At 37.9% G+C, this 22,971-nt stretch overlaps 1 protein-coding gene across 1 annotated transcript in view; it reads left to right on the forward strand.

The window, feature by feature from the left end:
* LOC121642112 (vacuolar protein sorting-associated protein 13B-like) overlaps nt 1-22,971 on the forward strand; it is a 334,030-nt gene that overhangs the window by 44,929 nt on the left and 266,130 nt on the right. The window contains 7 exon segments of the mRNA XM_041988605.1: nt 4,662-4,936; nt 7,244-7,339; nt 10,879-11,001; nt 11,225-11,362; nt 14,771-14,858; nt 16,742-16,927; nt 19,970-20,139. Coding sequence (XP_041844539.1) covers nt 4,662-4,936; nt 7,244-7,339; nt 10,879-11,001; nt 11,225-11,362; nt 14,771-14,858; nt 16,742-16,927; nt 19,970-20,139 — 1,076 coding nt within the window.

Consider the following 22,971-nt stretch of genomic DNA (forward strand, 5'->3'; position numbering starts at 1 on the left):
GAAGTTTTCTTGAGTCCATGTAAAGGCTGAATCAAGCATCATCTGTTAGGCTGTGTCTTTTATGCTCATAAATGTCTATTAATGATGAATATATATTAAAAGTCTACAGTTTTATGACATGGAACATTTTTCTGAAATTCCTCCACAATTTGTAAATAAAGATTTTTTGCAGTTTCCCGAACCTCTGACCAGCTTTACTTCTGAGCAACTTCGCTTCTCTGAGGTGCTCTGTTACATTATATTATTGATTAGTCAACAATTAAATTCCTTACAACATGCTTTTCAAACAGTTTCTTTTTAGTACCATTTGCTGATCCAGCCATTTGTTGTCCCCTTCCTAACTTTTTTTCCAAAAAAAAACAAAAAAAATGTTGCTGCTGTCCGATTTTAAGATGAGCTAATATTTTTCATGAAACTGTAAAAGGTTTTACTTTCTCCTTTTGGTGTTTTTCTAATTTCCATCGTGAATAGAATTTTAAATTGTCATTGTTTTCTTTAGATTTACAAATTGTTGCTCTTAGTTTTTGTTTACATTTTACACATCATCTCAAACTTTTTTGCAGTGATCTCCAGTGTGTTACACAGATAATCTCAGATTTATCATTGTATGTAAAGTAGTTCTTTCAAAAGCTTTTTCAGAGATAATGTTGATGTTTTCTGTTGTTTAGTGCGGTGAAAGAAGTGTATGGCTGCATGTTATTCATTTTTCTGTTTTAACAGCCAGTGGTGCATTCATAAATAACTTCAGTAGATGGACAATGGGAGATGTTTTTGTATCAGTAAACAAAGTAACCTTGTCAGGATGATACGGCTAGTTTTCCTGCAGCTTGAAATCCAGGGAAGTCGGTGAGACACAAAAACTAAAGCGGTTGGAAACACTGATGACTTGCATATCTGAACGGACCAGTTGGCCACCACAGTGAAAGCTGTATGGTTTCAAAAAGTATGTGAAGAATTATGAACTGGGGATTGTGGCTGCTGAAGTGTGGCTGTATGTGTGTGTGCTCGCAAACCAGATACATGTTGATGTGCTTAAAAAATCTTTCTGTATGACATATGAATGTAAGCATTTGTTTGACTGGCTGAAGTTAAACTGTTCAAGTTCTATGTCCAGTTATATATGCAATTAGTTTGAACACAGTGTATGGGACAGTGTTCAATTTTTAGTTCGTAGGAGGGCTTTTCTGTTCTCCTCAGAGGCCTATTAAATGGAGTAGACCATCACTCACAAATCAACCAGATGCTAAAGGCTTCCACTGCCTTGTAAAACATATGAGCTTTTTTCATCCCGTTCAGAACTAGAGCAGCATATGTGTACTTTGTTTTTCTTCTTTTTTGTGCACAATTTTTACGACATAAACAATAATAAATACAAGCCCGTAATTTAAAGTACAAGCTAAGAGACTCATATCCCACTCTTTTTTTTTCTAAAATGTTTTCATAGGCTTTAAAATGAAAGGTTTTAAGAAGCATTGCCGAACTATGGCTGATTTTCTCCTTAACGACAGCTAATTTGCTATCAGTCTTGCATCCTGTCTTATCTCTGATTTCTCTCCAGTCAGTAAAAGTCAGTCTCATATTGATTCTTGTCTTATCTCTTGCTCTGTCCTTTTTTCTTTCTTTTTCTCTCTACCTCAAATAATGCCCTCTTGTCTTTCTGTGATGTATCTTCCATGGTGCTCTTTCAAAGTAGCCAGTATGTTAAAATCCAGCTGCTAGCACATGATGTGGTATGATAAGTGAAACTGAGGTAGTGATGCAGCATCCTGGAAGAAACAAAAGCTGAAGCTGACTGGTTGGTTTTTAAACAGCTCAGAAATAGTTTTATTTTCTTTATTAGAAAAAGGCTAAGTCTGACTTTTTTTAGCCAAAACAACTACCAACCTAAATGATCCCAGGAAGTTCTGGAAATTAAAAAATCTGTGACTGAAACTAGAAATGAACTGCTAGCCTGCATCATGAAAGATTCCTGTAATCCTACTGACAAATCTGACATTTTAAACTAAACACTTTATTTCATCAGGTTCTCCATTTGAATCTTGACACGTAAACTCAATACAGCATAATGAAAAGGGGGTTCGCCAATCAACCCAGATCAAATCCGTAGTTCCCTTATTTAGCAACAGACCTTTTAGCAGAACCAGTAACGTACATTTTTAATTTTACATTTTCTTATAATGTCATTCTTACTGTTTGGAAGTCTGCCTTTGTTGTTGTAAATCAAATTGTATTCAAATTTATTTGATAAAAAAGAAAAATGAAAAATTTATAGAAAATAAATTAGTATAAAAATTAAAATAAAATATGAATAAAAAATACATTTAAAAAAAAATTAAATGAAATTCTTAAATGATTACAGAAAAAACCACAACAATTTTGCAATGTCCCTCTGGAAGTATTTTTAATTTAATTTAATTTCATTTAATTATAATTAAATTTCCTACATTCTTGATTTATCAGTCTGGCATTAACTTTTTGGATTTTTTGGAAATTTTACCCAAAAGTTGAATATTGTTCATTTTTATGAGTAGTGTAGTTTGTAAGTGAAAAATGAGCTAAGCTTGAGTGTAGATGAGTTGGTGGATGTTTGATTGTGTGCATGTGCACCTTTGTTGATGAAATATTTGTATCATGTTGTCTTAGCCTGAGTATTTTACACATAAGAATAGAATAGAATAGAATAGAATAGAATAGAATAAGTGCACACATCCACTGATAGGCCAATAAACATACTCTTTCATCAGGATGACAGTAGCATTTGCCCCATAGCCAGGTAAACTGTCCACTTCTCCCTCTATAAACATGCAGGGACATCTGCTGGCCTGTGAGGGCAATGCCTTCTCTTTCCCCTCCCCACTGTGTCACTCAGCCATTCACTCTTTATTATATGAGACATGCCCTTTTGCTTAAAGACTTTGCTCTCAGGACACTGACTGTAACCATAGCAAATTGTATGATGCTGTATATTGTATGGTGCTTTTGAGGTCCATGTCAAACATAGACCTGGACATGTGTACTATGTTTAATTGTATCAAAAAGGGCCTGGCAGACCTTGATTGATCTTGTAGTAAAGCATTTAATAGGATAGTTTGTTTCCCACCTGTGTGGCCATGTTTTTTAACTTCATAGCGGTATGCATTTTGCCAGCCCCTCGTCACACTCTGGGAAATTTTCACTTCCTTTCTCTTGGTTAATACTTCAAAGTCTTCTTAAGCCAGTCTGTTTTGATCATTTAATTGGTAATTTTGGTCTTATTTTGATTACCCTCTAATTCAAACATAGACTTCATCAGGCCGTGATGTGAAGTGAAAGAGATTAACTCACTGAACTGACACCTCAAAGCCTTATTAATAAGCTACAAACAAAAAGGAAACAAGTAGAAATAAGAGAATTGGACAGGGGAATTAGGCTAGAGAGAGATGATAAGCCATAGCATGGGATTTCCAACTGCCAATTCCCAAAGTGAAAGATTTAATTAAAATATGTCATAATTTTCACCGCCTTAGCCTCTGGGATTCCTAAACTATGACTTCACAGACAATATTGTTTTCTCACAAAGGACATGAGGCAGTGAGGAATGGGATTACACATTCTTGTGTATTGACATCAATTTCCTTTACCCCAACGTGTATGGAAACAGACATGATCAGACCAGTTCAGGGGTCAGCATGGACCAGAGGGGTGCGTAGTGGTTTGGGGATCCTGTTAACCTCCAGATGATTTTCTGAGGAAAGGGTGAGGGGAACACTTTTGCTAATCTTTTCTAGCACACCCACCTACTTGGCATTCCAGTGACTTGTACCCCAATGTACGTATGTATGTATGTATTTTACAGTACGTCCTAGTATATTTTAGTCAGACTACAGTCAATGATGAGACTAAATCATTTCTAGTTTTTACTTGTAGCATTTGCCAAACTTATTTCATGTTGGTGGCTAACAATGGAGGCCATGGCTTTGCTTGTTATCTCCATTTCTGTTTGCTTCTTGCCAAAGACATGAGCGAGCCCTTCTCTGCATGCATCTGTGGGTACAGCCTGTGCTGTTGGTCCAGAGTGAACAGCCTTGACCACTGGGCCCAGTTACGTCCCTCCTCTCTCAGGATGCTGGCTGACAGGCTGTGCTATCTGGCATCAATTGAGGTGGACTTCCCCTTCCGAATGAGAGCTCACGCAGTACTGAGTTCATGCAGCAGACAAAGGCTTACACACCTGCATGTTCGAGCACTGGCGGCAACTACTGTGAAAGTGCCTGTTTTTGTCTTTGCTTGACAGCTGAAACAACTTGCTTGTATTAAACCGCCCTGGAGGAATGGAGCAATTCGGTGTGCTGCCATGAGTAGAGACACCTTCATTATCAACAGTTGTCTCTTTGTATGACTGGATTGTTCTAAGAGACTGCATGTTTATATTAATTTATCAGCTGGAGTAAAACTAGGGAGAAATGAGTATTTTTAATCTGAACTCTGATGTAATTGTAACATAAATTTGGCACTGAGTTTGTATACTTTTTTTCTTCTTTCTGTCTACATTGTAAATCTTCATCAAACAATACGAACCAAAGTAGATATTCCTGATTCAGGCGTTAGCCATAATTGTTTTCCACTTGTAAAACATCTGCTTAAGTTTGCATTACAATAATTAAGATTTTTATGTTAATCAGGGATGGATGCCAGAATGGAGAGGTGTGGATCTGGCCAGTTCTCCAGCCAGGACTTCTACATGCAGACTGGGAGTCCTGAAGAGGCTGATCAGGGCTGGGTGTCCTGGGCTTGGTCTTTCGTGCCAGCCATTGTAGGCACAGAGGAAGAAGGGGAGGAAGGCCTCTATGAGCAGACTGAGATGGGAGGACTTCCCAGCAGCCCCCAGCAACATGCAGCCAAAGACCCCATTGTTTCCATAGGTTTCTACTGCACTAAAGCTTCTGTCACATTCAAGGTAAATATGGTTTTTAAAATATTATAAATTGCTCTTACAAAAATTCTTCTCATATGGCTTAATTGTATGCAGTCACTGGATCAGATTGCAAAGGAAGGTTTACTAAATGGCTTATCAGAAAAAAATGTTATTTTTATTTTCATCGTGATTTTGAAATAAAATGTGATGGTAAATATTAAATGGTCTTAATTACACAGGCGTTCACCCTGAAGTTTCCATCAGGAGCAATGTTGGAATTGGTGTCTTGCCCAAGGACACACTTGTAGGAGCTGGACTGACCTTGTGACTAATGGATAGTTGAAGTCCCAGCCTCCCCATTTACAGTTTTCTTCCTTGCTTCATTATTGTTTATTCACCCCAGTGCTCATGTCAAACCAGAATATTTTTGTTTCATGGTCATTTTGAGTCTAACAGCTTTGTCCTCAGGAAGTTTCAGGTCTCTTAGTCTCTGTGTGCGGTATAGTGGAGGGTAATGTAACCACTAACTGGTGTCTCGGGTCACATTAATGTTTTAAACATTATACATGGCATGAACACTATCCAGAAATAGATCCCAAACTTTAAACCTGCCTGCTCACTCGAAATACTTGGAATTAATCTGTTTCCCCTCAGATTCAAGCACTGCATATCATATTACTGGTAGTGCATGTTTGTCTGTTTTTGTGTGTTATTGCACACACGCCCCACATACTGATTGAACATGCATGTGTGTGAGAAACAGTGCACATGTATTTGACAGTGTGTGAGATCAGTGAAGGAGAAGTATTTCTTAGGTCACATAAACCTTAGTGTTTTTCTAATGTTTAAACTGTTCCTGTATTGTTTGAGTTCTTTTAATCAATTAATTGCCTCTGTTCTGGAGTAATTGCAGACAGCTGAAAGGATAGTTTTTAAACGTTCTCATCTCTTTCCTACAAGGAAGTATTTAGTTTGAAAGAATTTCATGTCTTTGAACAGCCTCCTGCGTTTGACACGGATGTGAAATCATAGACAAATTTTTTGATTGCTGACACACTCCTCCCCAGAGCTCTTTGATCAAAGAAATTGGCAATATGATTTATAGACTTTTACACAAATAATTCATAGTTTATCGCTGGCAATTTGTTCCCCTCTGGTTTTTACTCAGCTGCCAAACTTTGACTGCATTTAATGGCTACTTTTTATCTACAAAAAAGTTTAATTGTGTGATATTTTAATTCATTCTTTCAATTGCAGAATTCAACTCATTCATGTTTTTTTCATCTTTTATCTACTGATTAAAATTTTCCCTATAAAGATTACCTCAGTAAAAATTATGTGCTTTATGCTCTGCATCACCAAAATCACTAAAAGAGATGTAATTACAGGGAGGTACAAGTGATGCTAATGACAGCAGCAACTATGCGTGTTAGTGGCTACATTAGAGTTGATGCTTTATTTAAGCTGCAACTCAGTCCTCTGTGTTATTTCAGGTTCATGTTTTAATCGGAGGCAGTGCCACAATTTTTAATCATTTGTCATGTTTACCTGTATGCTTTGTAGTTTTCAGCTTTTTTGCATTTGCGTTGTCAGAGCAAGCCAAATATTTAACATCTTATTCACCATTTTGCTGAGAGATTGACAGTTCAGGGTGGAATTGTCCCTGCACATTATTAAACTCTCAGGATCCAAAGAGGGGAAGGGAGTGAGGGTGAGAGTCTGCTCCATCACAATAATAAGCCACAGCTGCTACTTGCTCTGCACCTGCTTCCTGTGTTAAAGCTGAAAGGGTTGGGGCCTGTGCATTCTGCCCCCCACCCAGATTTTAAGCCAGCCTCAGAAGCCTTGCAGCTTGAATTTTCCTCCCCTTAGCTAGCTAGCTAGTTTATGTATCAGAATATTTATCATTTATCAGATTTTCTCACTTTTGTTATACCACAGTTTTATGACTTAATGATTTAATAAATCTTAAATATTTAATTCCCAGATCCAGCAGGACGACAGAGCTTTTTAACACTAACTACTTTTTTCTTTTGGTCTACTTACTCAATAAATCTCTTGTTTTCTCTGAACTGTCACTGGCTTTACTGTAAGAAATGAGAGTATGGTTAGTTCCAGGAATATGGAAGTGAAGACTCCAAAGCAAGCTTTCCCAGGTCACACTTTCTTGGGTATAGACACTATGAAGCCAATGAGCTGCCCGAAGACTCCTGGACAACCACTGTAGCGCAGTGTCCTCACTTTGAAATTGTCAGAGTTCAACATGCTACCATTTCCACTGGTTTAAGATGCATTTTATTATGTGCATTTTAAAATGCAAATCAAATATTTCTCTCTGTTTTGTCTAAGCTGACAGAAACACAGTCAGAAAGCAGCTACTACAGTCCTCAGAAGGTGAAGTCCAGAGAAGTCCTGTGTCTGGAGCAAGAGGGAATCACTATTGAGGTAAGACTGTAAAACCATCAGATTGTCTGTGGTTATTGTTCTAGGGCAGGGTTACTCAGTTCGGTCCTACTAGGTAAGGGATAATGCCGACTTTGCGGAGGCAACTGTCCGACGTGAAGTGGAGGACGGTTCACGCCTCCGCGTCGTCCATTAATTTATGATAATGGACACCTCAAAGGGTATTATCCCGCTTATACCATGGTCACTTACGAAAGAAATAAATATTAAATCAATTATTGATACGTTAATGTTGTTTTTTTTACCGTTAAAATCCTAAGTTTTTCACAAGAAGCGGCTGAGTGGACTATTTAATATCTCTCATGACGTGTTGCCAAGGTAACCGGCTCTGACACAGAACCTGCAGCTCGGTCGGTCGTACTTATGTTACGTGACACAAAGTATCATTTCAGAGGGCGGGTACAGCTCTTACAGTTTGTGTATGTCCAGAGGAGGATGCGACATTTTGTTTCAAAGTCCACAGATAGTTTCTCAAATCTTTTTATTGCAAGAAATATTATCCACCATTCACTCTGATCATTAAATGTGTATCAAGCAAGTAAGTCTATCCTAAATCGTTTTTATATTATCCACCATTCACTCTGTTTCAAGCAAGTAAGTAAGTAAGGTAATCAAGACAGAAAGACAGGTGGCGAACTATTTAAAATTAAATGCGACATTGCTGTTGATCGTGACATTTCACAAAGATACACTGGCATGTCCATAGTGGCGTTTGAAGTACGGAGATTTAACGTTTGTGGACCCTGACCACTGCTGGTTGGGACATTGCTGGTCGACAAAATGTTGCTCCATTCTCGTCTCTCCTGGACTGACGGAGCCCAATAAGCCTGCAGGCTGCTTTCACAGCAATGCCCCGTCACAGACATGATTTGGCATGTCTCCAGCCTGGTGTCTGAGTTTCTGTTGCCACGGTTACCAACTAGCATTTAGTCAGCGCAATAGTTTACAACAATAAGTCTATTTGACCGGAACTTCTTTTATAAGTGTCCATTATCACCTTTTAATGGACACCCTTCAGCCAATCAGAATCGAGCATTCCCCCAGACCATGGGATAACGTGCGATATATAAAATGTCTATGTCGCAACCATTAAGTACAAACTGACACAGCAGCGTTTAAAGTGTCTAACTGTGGTTCTCTTTGTCGTTTAGCTTCACTCAGTCACAGCGGACAGACAGCTCACTGCCCCGCCCATCCAGAAAACTCTCCTGCTCACATGCTCATCGATGTTTCAGGATAGACAGGAAAGGGTTTGCAGGTAGCTGGCTAGCAAGCTAGTTTATGTTTGGTAAGAGATGGAAGCTGAATGCAAGACGTCTATTATAATCAGTAATGCGCCTCAAAAATGGCAACAATAAGGAGGAGGCTGTTCAGCTGTTCGTGTTTCCCGATGGACATTAAGTTCTTAGTGCACTGGAGCAGGAAACTCCTCCACCTGCTTCTCCTCCTCCAGCTGTTCTTATTATCAAATAAGAGCAGATCTTAAAACAAATATTTTTGTCTGATTTCCAGGTGGTTGATGCGACAATTTCCAATGTGCGCTCTTTCTCTCTCACTGTATCTCTCGTGGGATTTGAGCTCACCTGTGTGTGCACGCAGCACGGCATGAACAGACATGACGTGACGTAATTACATGTCAACATGAGAGTAAGATAAATAATACCAGGCTGTTTAGTTTTTATTATAAAAGGACAAAATATAAAACCTGTTGTAGAGGAAAGGGGGCCTTAGATTGCTTCTCTTAGGGTCTGGTGCAAAATTAAAATGACCTAAATTATAAAATAAGATAATATTTTAATATTAAAAAAATATTTATAATGAGTAATTACAGAAAATAAAATTAACTTGATTCTCTAGATTTGGTGGGAGTTGCTGTTGGGAGGTTGGGGTGGAAGTTTGATGTAAACCCAAAACCATTATGTGTGTGTGTGTGTGTGTGTGTGTGTGTGTGTGTGTGTGTGTGTGTGTGTGTGTGTGTGTGTGTGTGTGTGTGTGCGTGTATAAATATATCTATATATATATACCGTGAATCCACTTGAACACGTGAACCGTCCTCCGCTTTGCGTCGAACAGTTCACGCCTCCGCGTCGTCCATTAATTTATGAGAATGAATATATATGATGGTTGGGGAAACACTGGTTTTATTAAATGTTTGAGTGAACATCCCTGGTTCAAAATAAAAAGTTTGTTGAGAGGGAAAAATCACAATAAAGATAAATTTTGCAGAGCTTACTTAAATTCTATTGCTGTCTTTTTATGCATGATAATGTTAATTTAATATTTATAAAGTGTTTTAGAGGAGATTTCAAAACATTGGGATGTACATCGTGCAGTCTTGTTGCCTCTCATGCCTTTAGGAGGGCGACAATAATCTGTCTTCCCTTTTGATCGTTACCATTATTATATATACCTTCATTGTTAAGTGGACGTTCCTTTTAATTCCTTTTGTACAGTTTTAAAGATTTGCCAGATCAGTAATGCATTCAGTGCTGTCACACACACACACACAGACACATTTTCTCTGATTACCTGCTCAGAATGGGAGATTTATTTTTTCCTTTTGCTTTAGGGTTTCTACCAGATGTGAAAATCCAGAGATTTCCAATTTCTGTAATTTATGCTTTTTCTGGAAAGGAGAGGGAGATATATTGGAACTTTGGACCAAATGTGGGAGTGTTGAAAGGCAGGAGGATGGCTAGTTTAACAGGAGAAGTAGGCCATGCAATATTTGTATGGTTAAATGTAAAGTTTTATTAGATTCTTTTAAAAGCTATTTGCTGGATTGGCCAAAAATATGTGAGGGAGAGCTACACCTAGGTGGTTAAAGACTGTTGGATTCTTACCACTAAATATAACTATAAATATAAATAACTCTGAAGAGTCTGTCTGCTCCTTCTATCACAATGAAATGAGTTCAGCTGCACCATAAACCATATCATCATTGATCATGGTGCTAGCTTTATCAATAGTGCATGACACGTTACACAAGATACAGTCATGATCTATCAATATTTTGACACTTTGTTTTACTGGATTGTCAAATTAATTTGTCTATTTTTCCGTCATTTTGATTTTTCTGGAATTCAGTTGCTTCCTCTTTGCTGAGGAAATCATGTTAAAGCCGACGCCTTTCTTGTGGCTGATCTGCAATTCTCTCATCATTTAGAAAATACAACAGTAGTCAAGCCAAATTTAAAAAAAATGTTTGGATGCCGTGTAAAATGTGAATTCTCGTACACCCACATTTTATTCACAACAGAGCTTGTAACACATCAAATGTTGAAAGTGTGAAACTTTACTATTTCATTATTACCATAATGACCCACAATATGAAGGACAAGTAGTTTTAAGGAATTGCTGAATTAATTCCTGAAGAAAAAAATGGTAATTGTTAGAAATCACTGTCCACTACGCCTCTGATACACATATTTCACACCTTCAAGTCTTTCCCTGATTTTTTCTGTTTCCTTTTAGTTCTTTTTCTGTGAAGTGCAACTATTTTTGTGTGTATTTTTTTACAGGTTCTCATGATGGGGGAGCCCTTCTTTGATTGTCAGATTGGCTTTGTGGGCTGCCGGGCACTCTGCCTGAAAGGCATTATGGGAGTTAGGGATTTTGAAGAAAATATGAACCGACGTGAAGAGGTAAAGATTGAATTTTAAAACCTCAAGGAAATTGCAACAATTTAAAAGCTCCAGGAAAAGTTTTCTGAACTATTAAAAACTAAAAAATATTTAGTGTTTATTATTATTATTATCATTATTATTATTATTACTCCCTTAAACACATAATAAACTGTAGAATTTGTTCTCTCTCTTTTTCAGAGCTTCCCCTTAAATTCCTTTCATGTTTTTTCTGTCTTTGCAGGATGCCGTGTTCTTCAGCTGTGGGGACAACCTAAATAGTAAAGGGATGACTTACCTTACCAATTCTCTTTTTGACTACCGTAGTCCGGAGAACAATGGAGTCAGAGCTGAGTTCATCCTGGATGCTGCTAATCACAAGGTCAGCATAAAATGAACTTGATTATGAACAAAAAGAAAAAAAAATTTAAACTTTGAAAAAATACGTACCAAGAAGCCATGTGTTACCGTCACATGAGTTAGACATTTAAGGATTAGGACTGCTTGTAGTTGAGGTATGGGAAAGGATCTGGCGAGGATTCTTTAATGCACACGCGTGTCCAGTCTATTGCACTGATGGTGTTAGAAAGACTACAGAAGAATTAAATCACCTCTTCACTGTGACTTGTTCTTCGGATGTATGTGGTATCTTTATGTATTGAGTGGCCAGTTAATTTACTGCATCTACAACTCTCTAAAGACAGTCAAACCACTAACTGAAATCATAATTTTGGTGAACTTGATTTAATTTTCAAATAAGAAAAAGACGAAGTTATTTAAAAAAAATATCTGACAAAAGTATTATGGTAATTTTATTGTATTTTTACGAACTGAGCAGCAGAAGACAACACAAACGTGGATTTTGTTCAAACATGTCAGCGCTCAAATGTGCATAAAAGTACTCCTGATTTTATTCCTACTTAAGAACAAATACTGGATGAGAAACCATCTGTGAATTCTACAATCTTTGTAAAAAGTGTGCAAATAGGACTTTAGAACTGTTGGTGAGTCAAGACCAATGTTCCCACACATGCAGGAAAAATGCATAATATTGCTTGAATCAAAAGGCCAAGTTGCATGTAGAGATAAACCTTCAGATTAAAGCCTTTACAACACTCTCAGCAGCCATTGAGCTAGACCAGTAAAACATCTTTTTCCTTAACATTCATCACAAAACAGAACTGACCGTACAAACAAGTCATAATTTTAGTCAAATGTGTCAAACAACCAACTCAGCATAAATAACACACATGATAATTAGTTAGAAATATTAAAAAATCCAAAACAAAAGTTTCTAGCACCTGAATGAAAATATAAAAAACATCTGTTATAACAGCTGATGGTGTTACAATAGAATAGTGTTCATTATTGAATTAAACATTGTTGTTCAAATAAGCACACTAATTAAGAATATAGCAGTTTATAAAAGGAAATAAACTAAAATCTGCCACAATTAGATCCAGCATTTCTATAATTTTCACCTGAAAAAGCTGAATTGACAGCATTTGTAATATTTAGCTACATTCTTGTTTAACTTGCATTTGATCCTCCAAATAACCCAGTATAAAGGTTTTATTTCCACCAGTCATTTGGTTGCTGGGTGGAATGTTCCTGCTATCTGAGAAGTGGTGTTAAAGCCATTGTCCCTGATAATTCTCTGCTCCCTTCATCAGCCCTCACAGCACAAGTGTTGACTCTGCCTACAATGTTCATGACCCTCAGTAAAGCAATTGTTTGGACATTCATCCGTCTACCATCCATTCTTCCCTCCCTTCGTCCATACTTGAAAGTCTCGGACTCAAAGGTTTTAGTGTTAATTCATTAGTGATTTTGAAACCAGTCCAGCTTTGATCCACAAGCATGCCACAGCCATTAGAGCCAAAGAGATCCCCTAATAAATATTACTTATTAACCTGTCCCCCTGATAAGGCTCTCCTGACATCTCTGTCTACAAGCTTTTTGGGTAAACATGGGGTTGGGAGCTGAAATGTGTTTGAGTCCCCTCTTCTTGTTTCCAGGGGTTTGATGTCCACAAGACATAACTTTACAATATCAACTAAATCTGAGAATAAAACTATATGCTCACAAAATCTCAGTTTGTTTGGAGTATTGATTGTGTACATCTCTGAAATGAGCGCTATGCATACAAAAAAACAACATGGAAGGACCACTAGAGGCAGCGTTCAGATACTCAATGTTCTTGATTTAGGAGACTGGAATACCATTTAAAGCTAAGATGTTAAAACTCAGTCCTTGAGAGCTGCTGTCGTGCAGGTCTTGGATATTTCCTGCTACAGCACACTCGAATCAGATTAATGGGTCAACGTGTTTGGACTGAAGTTGACAAGCTGTTAAGGAGAGACATTTAATTTGAATCTGGTTTGTTGGAGCAGGAAACATCTAAAACCTGCAGGACACTGGTCCTCAAGAACCAGGATTGTGCAGCACTTTGGTCATCCTCACTGTTGTTTTTAAAGTACTTTATAGATAAATTATTATGGTATGTAAAATAATTACACCAATAACATTGAGTGTTGCCTCCATGGGCATGAGTTTAACAAAATAAAATACAAGAATATAAAAATATAAATAATAAAAAAAATATCCTCTTGGCTTTATCCTAGTTTTTAATGTAGATTTTAAAAAAAAGTCACAACTTTCCTAAATCACTTTTGCTATTGCTAAGTTTTCAAAATTAAATTACTCAGAATTACCACAGAACTTGAACAATTGGCGTTGTAATGTGGTTCAGACCTGGACTGTTCATGCTGTGCTCCAGTGCTTCCAGTTGCAGCATCCATGGATCACTAATAACTCTGTTTCTTTCATTCACTCATTGATTATCATATTTATTGATTTATTTGTTATAAAGGTATAAATTGCTCATATGTAAATCATATGTTAATTACAATTATGTTAAATTCTAAATGTCACTTCACATTTGCAGGTTGAAATCACCTGATATGCTGGAGCCAGACTGTTTTCATATTAATCTGACATAAAGCATATTTGTTTTTGCATACTTTCATGTTCCAGCTGATTTAATTGAGTAAAAAAAGAACAGTGTTGGCATTTAATGGGTTAACCCCTATTTATTTTAATGCTTAATGATGTATAGACTGGAAAAGGTTCTTCTGACTAAATATACCTCTATGTACTTTATAGATAGATGGATAGGTTCATAAGTTCGTTACCAAACCTGAGGGAAATGGTATTTTTTGCAGCAGCCATGAGAAAGAAGCATTATTAAAAAAATCAAATACAAAAAAATATATATAAATACAAAATGAACAGCAGTATTTAAATATACAGTATATCAGGGCTATTCAGCCTCGGCCCTCAGGGCCACTGCCCTGCAGATGAGAGATGTTTCATCACACCTGACTCAAATTAATGTGTCATTGAAGTTAAATAGCACTGCAATATATACAGGAAGACTATGTACAAATTATGACACAATGATAGTTTAGTAATCTAGAGCTTAAAATATATTAGGATAATACATATTAAGGTTATGTGCAGAGGAAATCAAATTATCTGTATTATTTGTAATAAGGTAACACTTTAAATGATTCCTACTTGCTATGATAAACTTTCTCTGATTATTTTGATCTTCATTAAATACTTCATGTTATTACTCAAAGTAGTTTAGCCTCTCAATAGCTTTTTATCTCTGATTTGACCCTCTCTGCCATATCTGCCTTGACCCCAGTCATTGCCACTCTTTTCGGCTATCAGCATGTTTGCTCCATTACCACCATGTTTACCCAATTCTACTTTTGTTTGACAGGAGACCTACACCGAGATAGCGGGCATGCAGCGCTTTGGGGCTTTCTACATGGATTATCTCTACACAATGGAAAACGGCAGCACCAAAGGTATGGTCTGATTCATCCGTCTTTACCGAGCTTGTTTGGTCACCTTGCCACCTCTTCTTTTTTCTTTAAGTGTCACACTCTCTCTTACTCTCTCTCTCTACCCTATTCTTTCATTCCTCCAGTCTTTCTATCTCATTTATTCTCTCTTTTCTTTTCTCTGTCAAGCAAGTCCACCTCAGACTTGAAGAAAGACTTGTTTCATTCACAGCCACCTGGTCCTTGACCCTCTCTGTCCTCTCTCTCACCCCAAACTTACCTGCGGGGCAACTGTCAGAAGTGTTTAGTCTGCACTGACACATATTTGAGTTTCTCTCTCCCCAATGCTTGTTGAAACACCGTTTCCACTCCGTCTCTTTACCTGTAAGCTCATGAGAAAGTGAATAGGCTCTTCTTGCCTAATTAGATGTCACTCTTCCTGGCAGAAGCCTTAAGATGAGCAGAGTTCCTCATTCCTCAGCCTCGGCACACTAGAATGTTTATTTACAGCTGAAAGATTTGAAGTTCTCATTAAGATATGAAGCGTGCTTTATTTTGCAATGTTATACTTGGCCCACAGTGTCTTTCTCCTTAAGATGTGTGAGATTGATGTGATGGAAAGCTTTCTTTATACAGGTAAGATAATGACACCTGACTAAAAATCTTTTGTGATGAATAAAAAGACATAATTATAAAAGAATAAGAAGACACTACATAAACATGCATGCTCAGACCTGGTATAATAGCAGATATACTGTAGAATATCTTTATTGCTCAGATTAATGGTTTGGTTTTGTAAAGTCATTTAATTTGTTGAAAACACAAAGAAAAAAAATCTGATTTCAATCTGATTTTCACTTTAATTTTACTTCTCTGTGCCTCATCCCCCTTCTGACTAGACTATTGTTTTGTCCAGCTGTCAGGTACAGATAATTATCTAAATTAAAAAAAAACATTGATACTGTCATCTGGAGCTGTCAGAGTAATTTCTGACAGCAGGATAAGTGTCAGTTGCTTACCTGTGGGACAGCTGGGGTTGTCCTACCAACAGGAATGCTTCTCTTCTCGGACACGGACCAGATCCAGTGTCGACTAAACAAGTTAGTCTGCTTCACCACAGGACTAACATAATCTCTGATTTAACAGAAATACTAACCCACCCGGGTCATTCTTACCATTGATTTCACATTAAAGTAATGCTTTAGGTTAAAAAACTCCCCCTCCTAATCTTAGGAAATGGAGACACTTTTAAATTGTCTAAATCCCAGCTAATTTCAGCCTCCTCATCATTCCACTGGCTGTTCTAACTGCAGCCATATGGTTGATATTAGGCATAATCCACTACAGCCACATCTCATTGGGGGGGGGGGGAGTGGGTCTGCCTGTTGCTCCTTATACGTTTCCAATATTCAGTGAATATACTCCATACTTCAGCCCTTTCAGCAAAAAAGTTCAATTCAGACTGTTGACACTGAGCTCTAAGAATGTTCTGTGCAGTGGAGGAATGTAATGGGAATAAAGCAAGTTGTGACCCTTTGTCCTCTTCCTCCCTCAATGCCATTCATCCAGCCCCCTTCTTTTATTTTTAATTTCTCCCTTTTTATTGCCGGGAAGCCGAGTCTTTTAAGTGGACCTCTGGAACATGGGCCTGAGATGAGTGAAGGGACAGCTGTGTGAGAGAACTGGACATTTGGAATATTCATCATTCCAGTTGTTCCAGCATGGCTGCTCCCTGCTACTGGTGCATTACACCACATCTATCTTTATAGGGTTATTGCTGAATATGGAGGAAAGTGGTGATACCAGAAATGTTCAAGTAAAAATAATTGTGTGTAGGACAGGAATTGGTGGTTATGACATAGAAATGACACTTAAATTAAGTTATATTCTTTTTTCCTTTTTTTAAGGCTCTCAGGACTTCTCTGTGTTGAATATGGAGGAAGTATTGCCTGTGGTTCAAGAGACATCCATCAAGAGGCTGGTTGTAGGACCACTGGACATCAGGCTGCACAGCAGCGCAGTCCACCGCGTCCTCAAGATGATCACCTGTGCCATGGACCACGAATATGAACCTTACTGCAAACCACAAAAAGGTGGGAGAGCTAATATTAGCATTTGACTTTTTTTAACATCTTCTTATCGTCTCTTCCTCTTATTTCTTCTGTTATTTCATAGTCTGTTGCACTCAAGCCTGGTACACACATAACAATTTTTTTAATCTTATGGGATTTTTTTTTTATCGGTTCGAAACCTCACATGTGAAGATAAAAAATCAGGCATTGAACAGTTTTGATCATAATGTGTGTGGTGTGCGCCGATAATGCTGTCCTGCAACTCATCTACAATCTAGTCCTCCGAGCCGGACAAACGTAGAAACGTAGAAGAAGAAACATAGCAACAACCAGAAAACACAACACACAGCATGGAAGAGGATATATAGGACGAGGGAATGGTGGTGGTCTTGGGACTATTGTTAACAGAAAAAGCCAGAACTGAAAAAGATAACAGACTGGAGACGGCGTGAACACGGACTTTATTTACTTCCTTGTTCCCCAGCCAGCTCGCTCTCTGATTGGTTACATTCCGTGTCACATCACCATCCACGCAGTCAGAATGCACGAGTCGTCGGCTTTCCTTAGAAATCGGCTCTGAAATATGGAACATGTTCAATATTCCCATTTGTCGGCTACAACCTTTTTCGGAGCTTATTATCGGGACAAATTGTCTCGCAACACACCACAGACCAAATGATGATTGGACAGGGAAACCTGACGATGATCGGGCGTTTGCCTTCCGAGGTCGGGAAGAGGCAAAATCGAGACAAAAACAGCCCAAAAGTCGTTATGTGTGCCAGGCTTTAGTGATCATCTCTGCAGAGATACTAATGAGCTTGTTTCTTGTTAGAAAAGAAGATGTAATGTTTGTTAAAGCTAACATGAGCCGTAAAGGTTGCTTTTAAAAATGCAATAGAAAGTAGCACACATTATATGTATTTTCTAATATGTGCTTGTCAGTTTTTTAAGTTTTGGTTCACAGTTGAAATAGAAGCACAAATGTTGCATCATGCAAAATAAGCTATTTAAAATATGCATTATTTAGGCTTGTAGAACGATTTAACTGTCTCTACTTTTGAAGTAGAAATTTTAGATCATTATAATTTTAAAAAGCTAAGTGTTGCAAATAAGACTTTGGCTATGGGGTGGAAGGTTTTCTGCTGATTTTAATTAATTGATTAATTTATTTTAAGTGTGTTTTCTGATCAGGAGAGATCTAAAGTCAAAGAAATAGCCTTTTTTCAGCTAATAGTTTCTTCTCTGCTCCACTTCATTCAATACCTTCAAAATACAAGAAAAATCTCTTTCTTCTCCAAACAAACTAAGACAAGTTTGCAAGGATCTGTGTGCGGTGTGCAGACAAATGCTCAAAAATTGTTTTACAAACTTTATTTTTCAAAAAGAAATGAAATATCAGAACATGCTGTTAAATGTGACATGTGAGAAGGATCACGCCTCCCTGACAAATGAAACAAGGATCCTAAAGATAATCATCGGTCTGACTGACTACCCGTAAGTCCTGTCATCCTTATATATGAACATGGTAAATGATAAATGGACTGTACTTCTAGCGCTTTTACCCAAAGCGCTTTGCATGTACGTCACATTCACCCATTCACACACATTCACACACTGATGGCGGAAACTGCCATGCAAGGCTCTCTGGGCTGGGATCATACCGGCAACCCTTGGACTACGGGACGACCACTCTTCCCACTGAGCCACGCCACAGTAGGTATTTTTGTTCTGAGCAACTCATCTATGAAAGGACCAAAGCTTTGTGATGATGTCATAGTATGATATGTGATGAATAAATTGTGGAATAGGGTGTGATAGCATTTATAAAGGGGTCAAAGCCCTTTTGACTTTGTCTCACCATTGTGTGAAAAATGTGTGACCTTCAGAGTGATAGAACTACAAAGGAAATCAATATCATATACATATTTTACAAGTTCAGTGGGTATTTGTACATATATTCATAATTAAATTGATTTGAGAACATATTTCATGTCTGTATACTATAATTTTTTTGCCATAAATATAGATTATAAAACAATCTGTGAGCATTTGTCTCTTTTTCTTTTGGTGTTGTGAGCATTTGTCATGGATGTGTTCAATTAAACATTAGAGGGAACATGTGAACAAGACTTAATGAGTTGGCTATTGAACAGAAAATGCAGGACTCGTTAACACAGGAATGTTTGTTCATATGAAGCTGTGTTAAATGCACACTTGCTTGTTTTAGATGTATTCATGGTGTTTTCTGCAGGGTTTGAAACAGTGTTCCATATACAAAGTCATTTTTCTGTGTACATGTGAACTACTTGTAATTATAAATGTTCCTTTTGGATAACGACATGATCCTGGCACTTAATTATATTCAGACATGGCAGTGCTAGTTAAACCTGATTCAGTCTGTGGCTGGAGGCCAAAAACCAGAACAGCTTTAAGATCAGGTTCTGAGCCCACCTTGGAGCTGGGAATTAAGCCCAATATATGTTTTTTTTTAGAACTGAAAGAAGCCAATGTCCTGGGACCAGGGCCAAGACCGTAACAAAGGGTTCAGGTTTTGGTCTACCTCAGGCACTGGATACAGTTTAGTGGTTCTGTGCTCTGGTTACACCTTAATGTGGTTAATACTGACCATAGATTTTTTTTCCCTATGTAGACATATTTGACTTTAGTTTGCTGCCTTATTGGGATGTTTCTGAATATCAGTTTAATGAGTAGTTTTATGATATCGTTTAAAAAAAACAAATGGCCACTGGTAAACGATCTGTTTAATGAAAAGCATTTTCAAGTTTTCCCACTTTTATAATGCTTGTCTACTTTAGTTAATTAACAGGTTGTTTTTGTTGGAATTTATTTTCCATTGTTTTTGTGCAGGAACTATAGAGACACCCACTTAAAGTGTTTACAAAGTAAATCTTTAGTGGTCAAATCCAAATGTCCCTACATTAATGCAAATATGTTATCCGTTATTAATTTTTCATTTTGCTCTGCTTTCCTTCATCTCTGCAATATCTTTACAATTCATGATCCAAAGCAAACATGTCCCTTTATGTCTCATTACTTCTGCAGAAACAGTTGAGACAAGCAACAGTCCAGCAACTCCAGAGGAGATCGTACGCTTGGAGGAATTCATCCCAACCAGGCTGACTTGTCTCACTCTGCTCCACGTCTCAGTCACTGTCTGTATGGCAGAATTCAACCTCCTTCACACACTAATGCCTGTCATCTTGGGTCGCAAGGTAAGTGTTAGTAGATCAAGTTTTGCCTCTTTTAGCAAACTTCTGTCTTCAGACATGTAAAGAAAGAGAATAATATGCATCCAAGATGGATGGATACAAGACACTGCAGATATCTTTTACTCAGACAATAATGGGTAAGACACGCGGGAGGCGACCAACAACAGCGATGGCAGCAGTGCCGTGCATCGTGCTCTAAGATCGCTTTTCTCCAAGAAATTTGATTGGTTATGATATTGGTGGGGATTTTGACATTTTCAAACTAGTCCGTGACGTGACAAAGTATGACGGATGGAGAGTCAGAAGATTTTGCATGAATTGTCAGAAATCTTGCCGTTTACTGTATAAAAGAGAGACAACCCTGGGTTAATCTGAGTTTACATAGGAAACAGCATCGTGAATATCATTTGATGGACCTCAAGGGTGACCCAGATAAATCCAGAGCCTACGTTCAGACTATTCACTCTGGCGCCACGCGGCTGCCCTTTTATTTACATCTCTGTAATTTTTGCGTGAAGTAGCCTATTGTAAAGTGTGGGAAAGTCAGACACAGCTAAAATGAATTAATTTTTCCAAGTGTTTGCAGACTGCGCTGTCTAGCCTGCTCTCATTGGTCAGTCCATGAAGCCCCTCGCTGGTTGGTTGTAGCGACAGCGACAAAAATGTAACATTTTTCTATTTTCTTGTGTCGCGTTGCAAGCCCCGTATGCACGTCTACGTGAGCGAGCACAACATTTCACATGCACGAATGTCGCCTGTTGCTTGGCTGGAGGAGGGCAGCAATTTTCACCTCATCGCACAAGTTCCACAGAAAATGATGGCGAAGTAGTGACGTCGCCTCCCGTGTGTTAAGCCCATAAGTTGCCAGGTAGCTTAGATTTTATCCTATAGATATTTATATGGAGTAAATCTATCTTGTGAATTCCCACTTATCCAACTTTGATTCAAGAACACATGAGATCAAGTCAAGGCAGACATACAAAGGCATCTAAGTGTTAAAAATTCTATACAGACGTGGACAACATTGTTGGTACCCTTCGGTTAATGAAAGAAAAACTCACAATGGTCACAGAAATAACTTGAATTTGTCAAAAGTAATAAATAAAAATTCTTTGAAATTGAAACCAATGAAAGTCAGACATTGCTTTTCAACCATGTTTTAACAGAATTATTTAAAAAAAAATAAACTCATGAAACAGGCCTATAAATAAATGATGGTACCCCTAACTTAATATTTTGTTGCACAACCTTTTGAGGCAATCACTACAATCAAACGATTCCTGTAACTGTCAATGAGACTTCTGCACCTCTCAGCAGGTATTTTGATAAGCAAACTGCTCCAGTTGAAGGGTGTCTTTTCCAGACGGCATGTTTCCGCTCCTTCCAAAGATGCTCAGTAGGATTTAGGTCAGGGTTCATAGAAGGCCACTTTAAAATAGTCCAGTGTTTCCCTCTTAGCCATGCTTGGGTGTTTTTAGCTGTGTTTTGGGTCATTGTCCTGTTGCAAGACCCATGACCTGCGACTGAGACCAAGCTTTCTGACACTGGCCAGCACATTTCTCTCTAGAATCCCTTGATAGTCTTGAGATTTCATTGTACCTGCACACATTCAAGACACCCTGTGCCAGATGCAGCAAAGCAGCCCCAGAACATAACAGAGCCTCCTCCATGTTTCACAGTAGGGACGGTGTTCTTTTCTTCATATGCTTCATTTTCCGTCTGTAAACATAGAGCTGATGGGCCTTGGCAAAAAGTTCCATTTTTGTCTCATCTGTCCATAGGACGTTTTCCCAGAAGCTTTGTGGCTTGTCAACATGTAGTTTGGCAAATTCCACTCTGGATTTTTTATGATTTGTTTTCAACAATGGTGTCCTTCTTGGTCGTCTCTCATTAAGTCCACTTTGGCTCAAACAACGATGGATGGTGCGATCTGACACTGATGTTTCTTGAGCTTGAAGTTCACCTTTAATCTCTTTAGAAGTTTTTCTGGGCTCTTTTGTTACCATTCGTATTATCCGTCTCTTTGTCATCAATTTCCTCCTGCAGCCACGTCCAGGGAGGTTGGCTACAGTCCCATGGATCTTAAATTTCTGAATAAAATGTGCAACTGTAGTCACAGGAACATCAAGCTGCTTGGAGATGGTCTTATAGCCTTTACCGTTAACATGCTTGTCTATAATTTTCTTTCTAATCTCCTGAGACAACTCTTTCCTTTGCTTCCGCTGGTCCATGTTGAATGTGGTACACACCATGTCACCAAACAGCACAGTGGCAACCTGTAGCCTATATATAGGCCCACTGACTGATTACAAGATTGTAGACACCTGTGATGCTAATTAGTGGACACACCTTGGATTAACACGTCCCTTTGGTCACATTATTTTCAGTCTTTCCTAGGGGTACCACCATTTTTGTCCAGGCCTGTTTCATGAGTTTATTTTTTAAATAATTCTGTTGAAGCATGGTTGAAACGCAATGTTTGACTTTCATTGGTTAAATTTCAAAGAATTTTTATTTATTATTACTTTTGTCAGATTCAAGTTATTTCTGTGACCATTGTGAGTTTTTCTTTCATTAACCAACAATTTCGTCCACATCTGTATGTCTATTACCTAAACCCTGAAATATTCACAAAGTGAAGACATTTTTAAGATTTGCACTGTTTAGATCAACATTCAAATTAAAATAAATCACAGATAATATGCTAGTATGCTCATTTTAACTTGCCATTACTTCTTTGGCTCTTAGAGAGAAAGATTAATTTTGCTAAAGCTGTGGGAGAACTTCTGAAAAACTAAAAGGCAATGCGCTACTGGTTACACAGTATTCTTGACT

The sequence above is a fragment of the Melanotaenia boesemani genome, chromosome 6 (genome assembly GCF_017639745.1).
Source record: "Melanotaenia boesemani isolate fMelBoe1 chromosome 6, fMelBoe1.pri, whole genome shotgun sequence".
NCBI classification, from domain to species: domain Eukaryota; kingdom Metazoa; phylum Chordata; class Actinopteri; order Atheriniformes; family Melanotaeniidae; genus Melanotaenia; species Melanotaenia boesemani.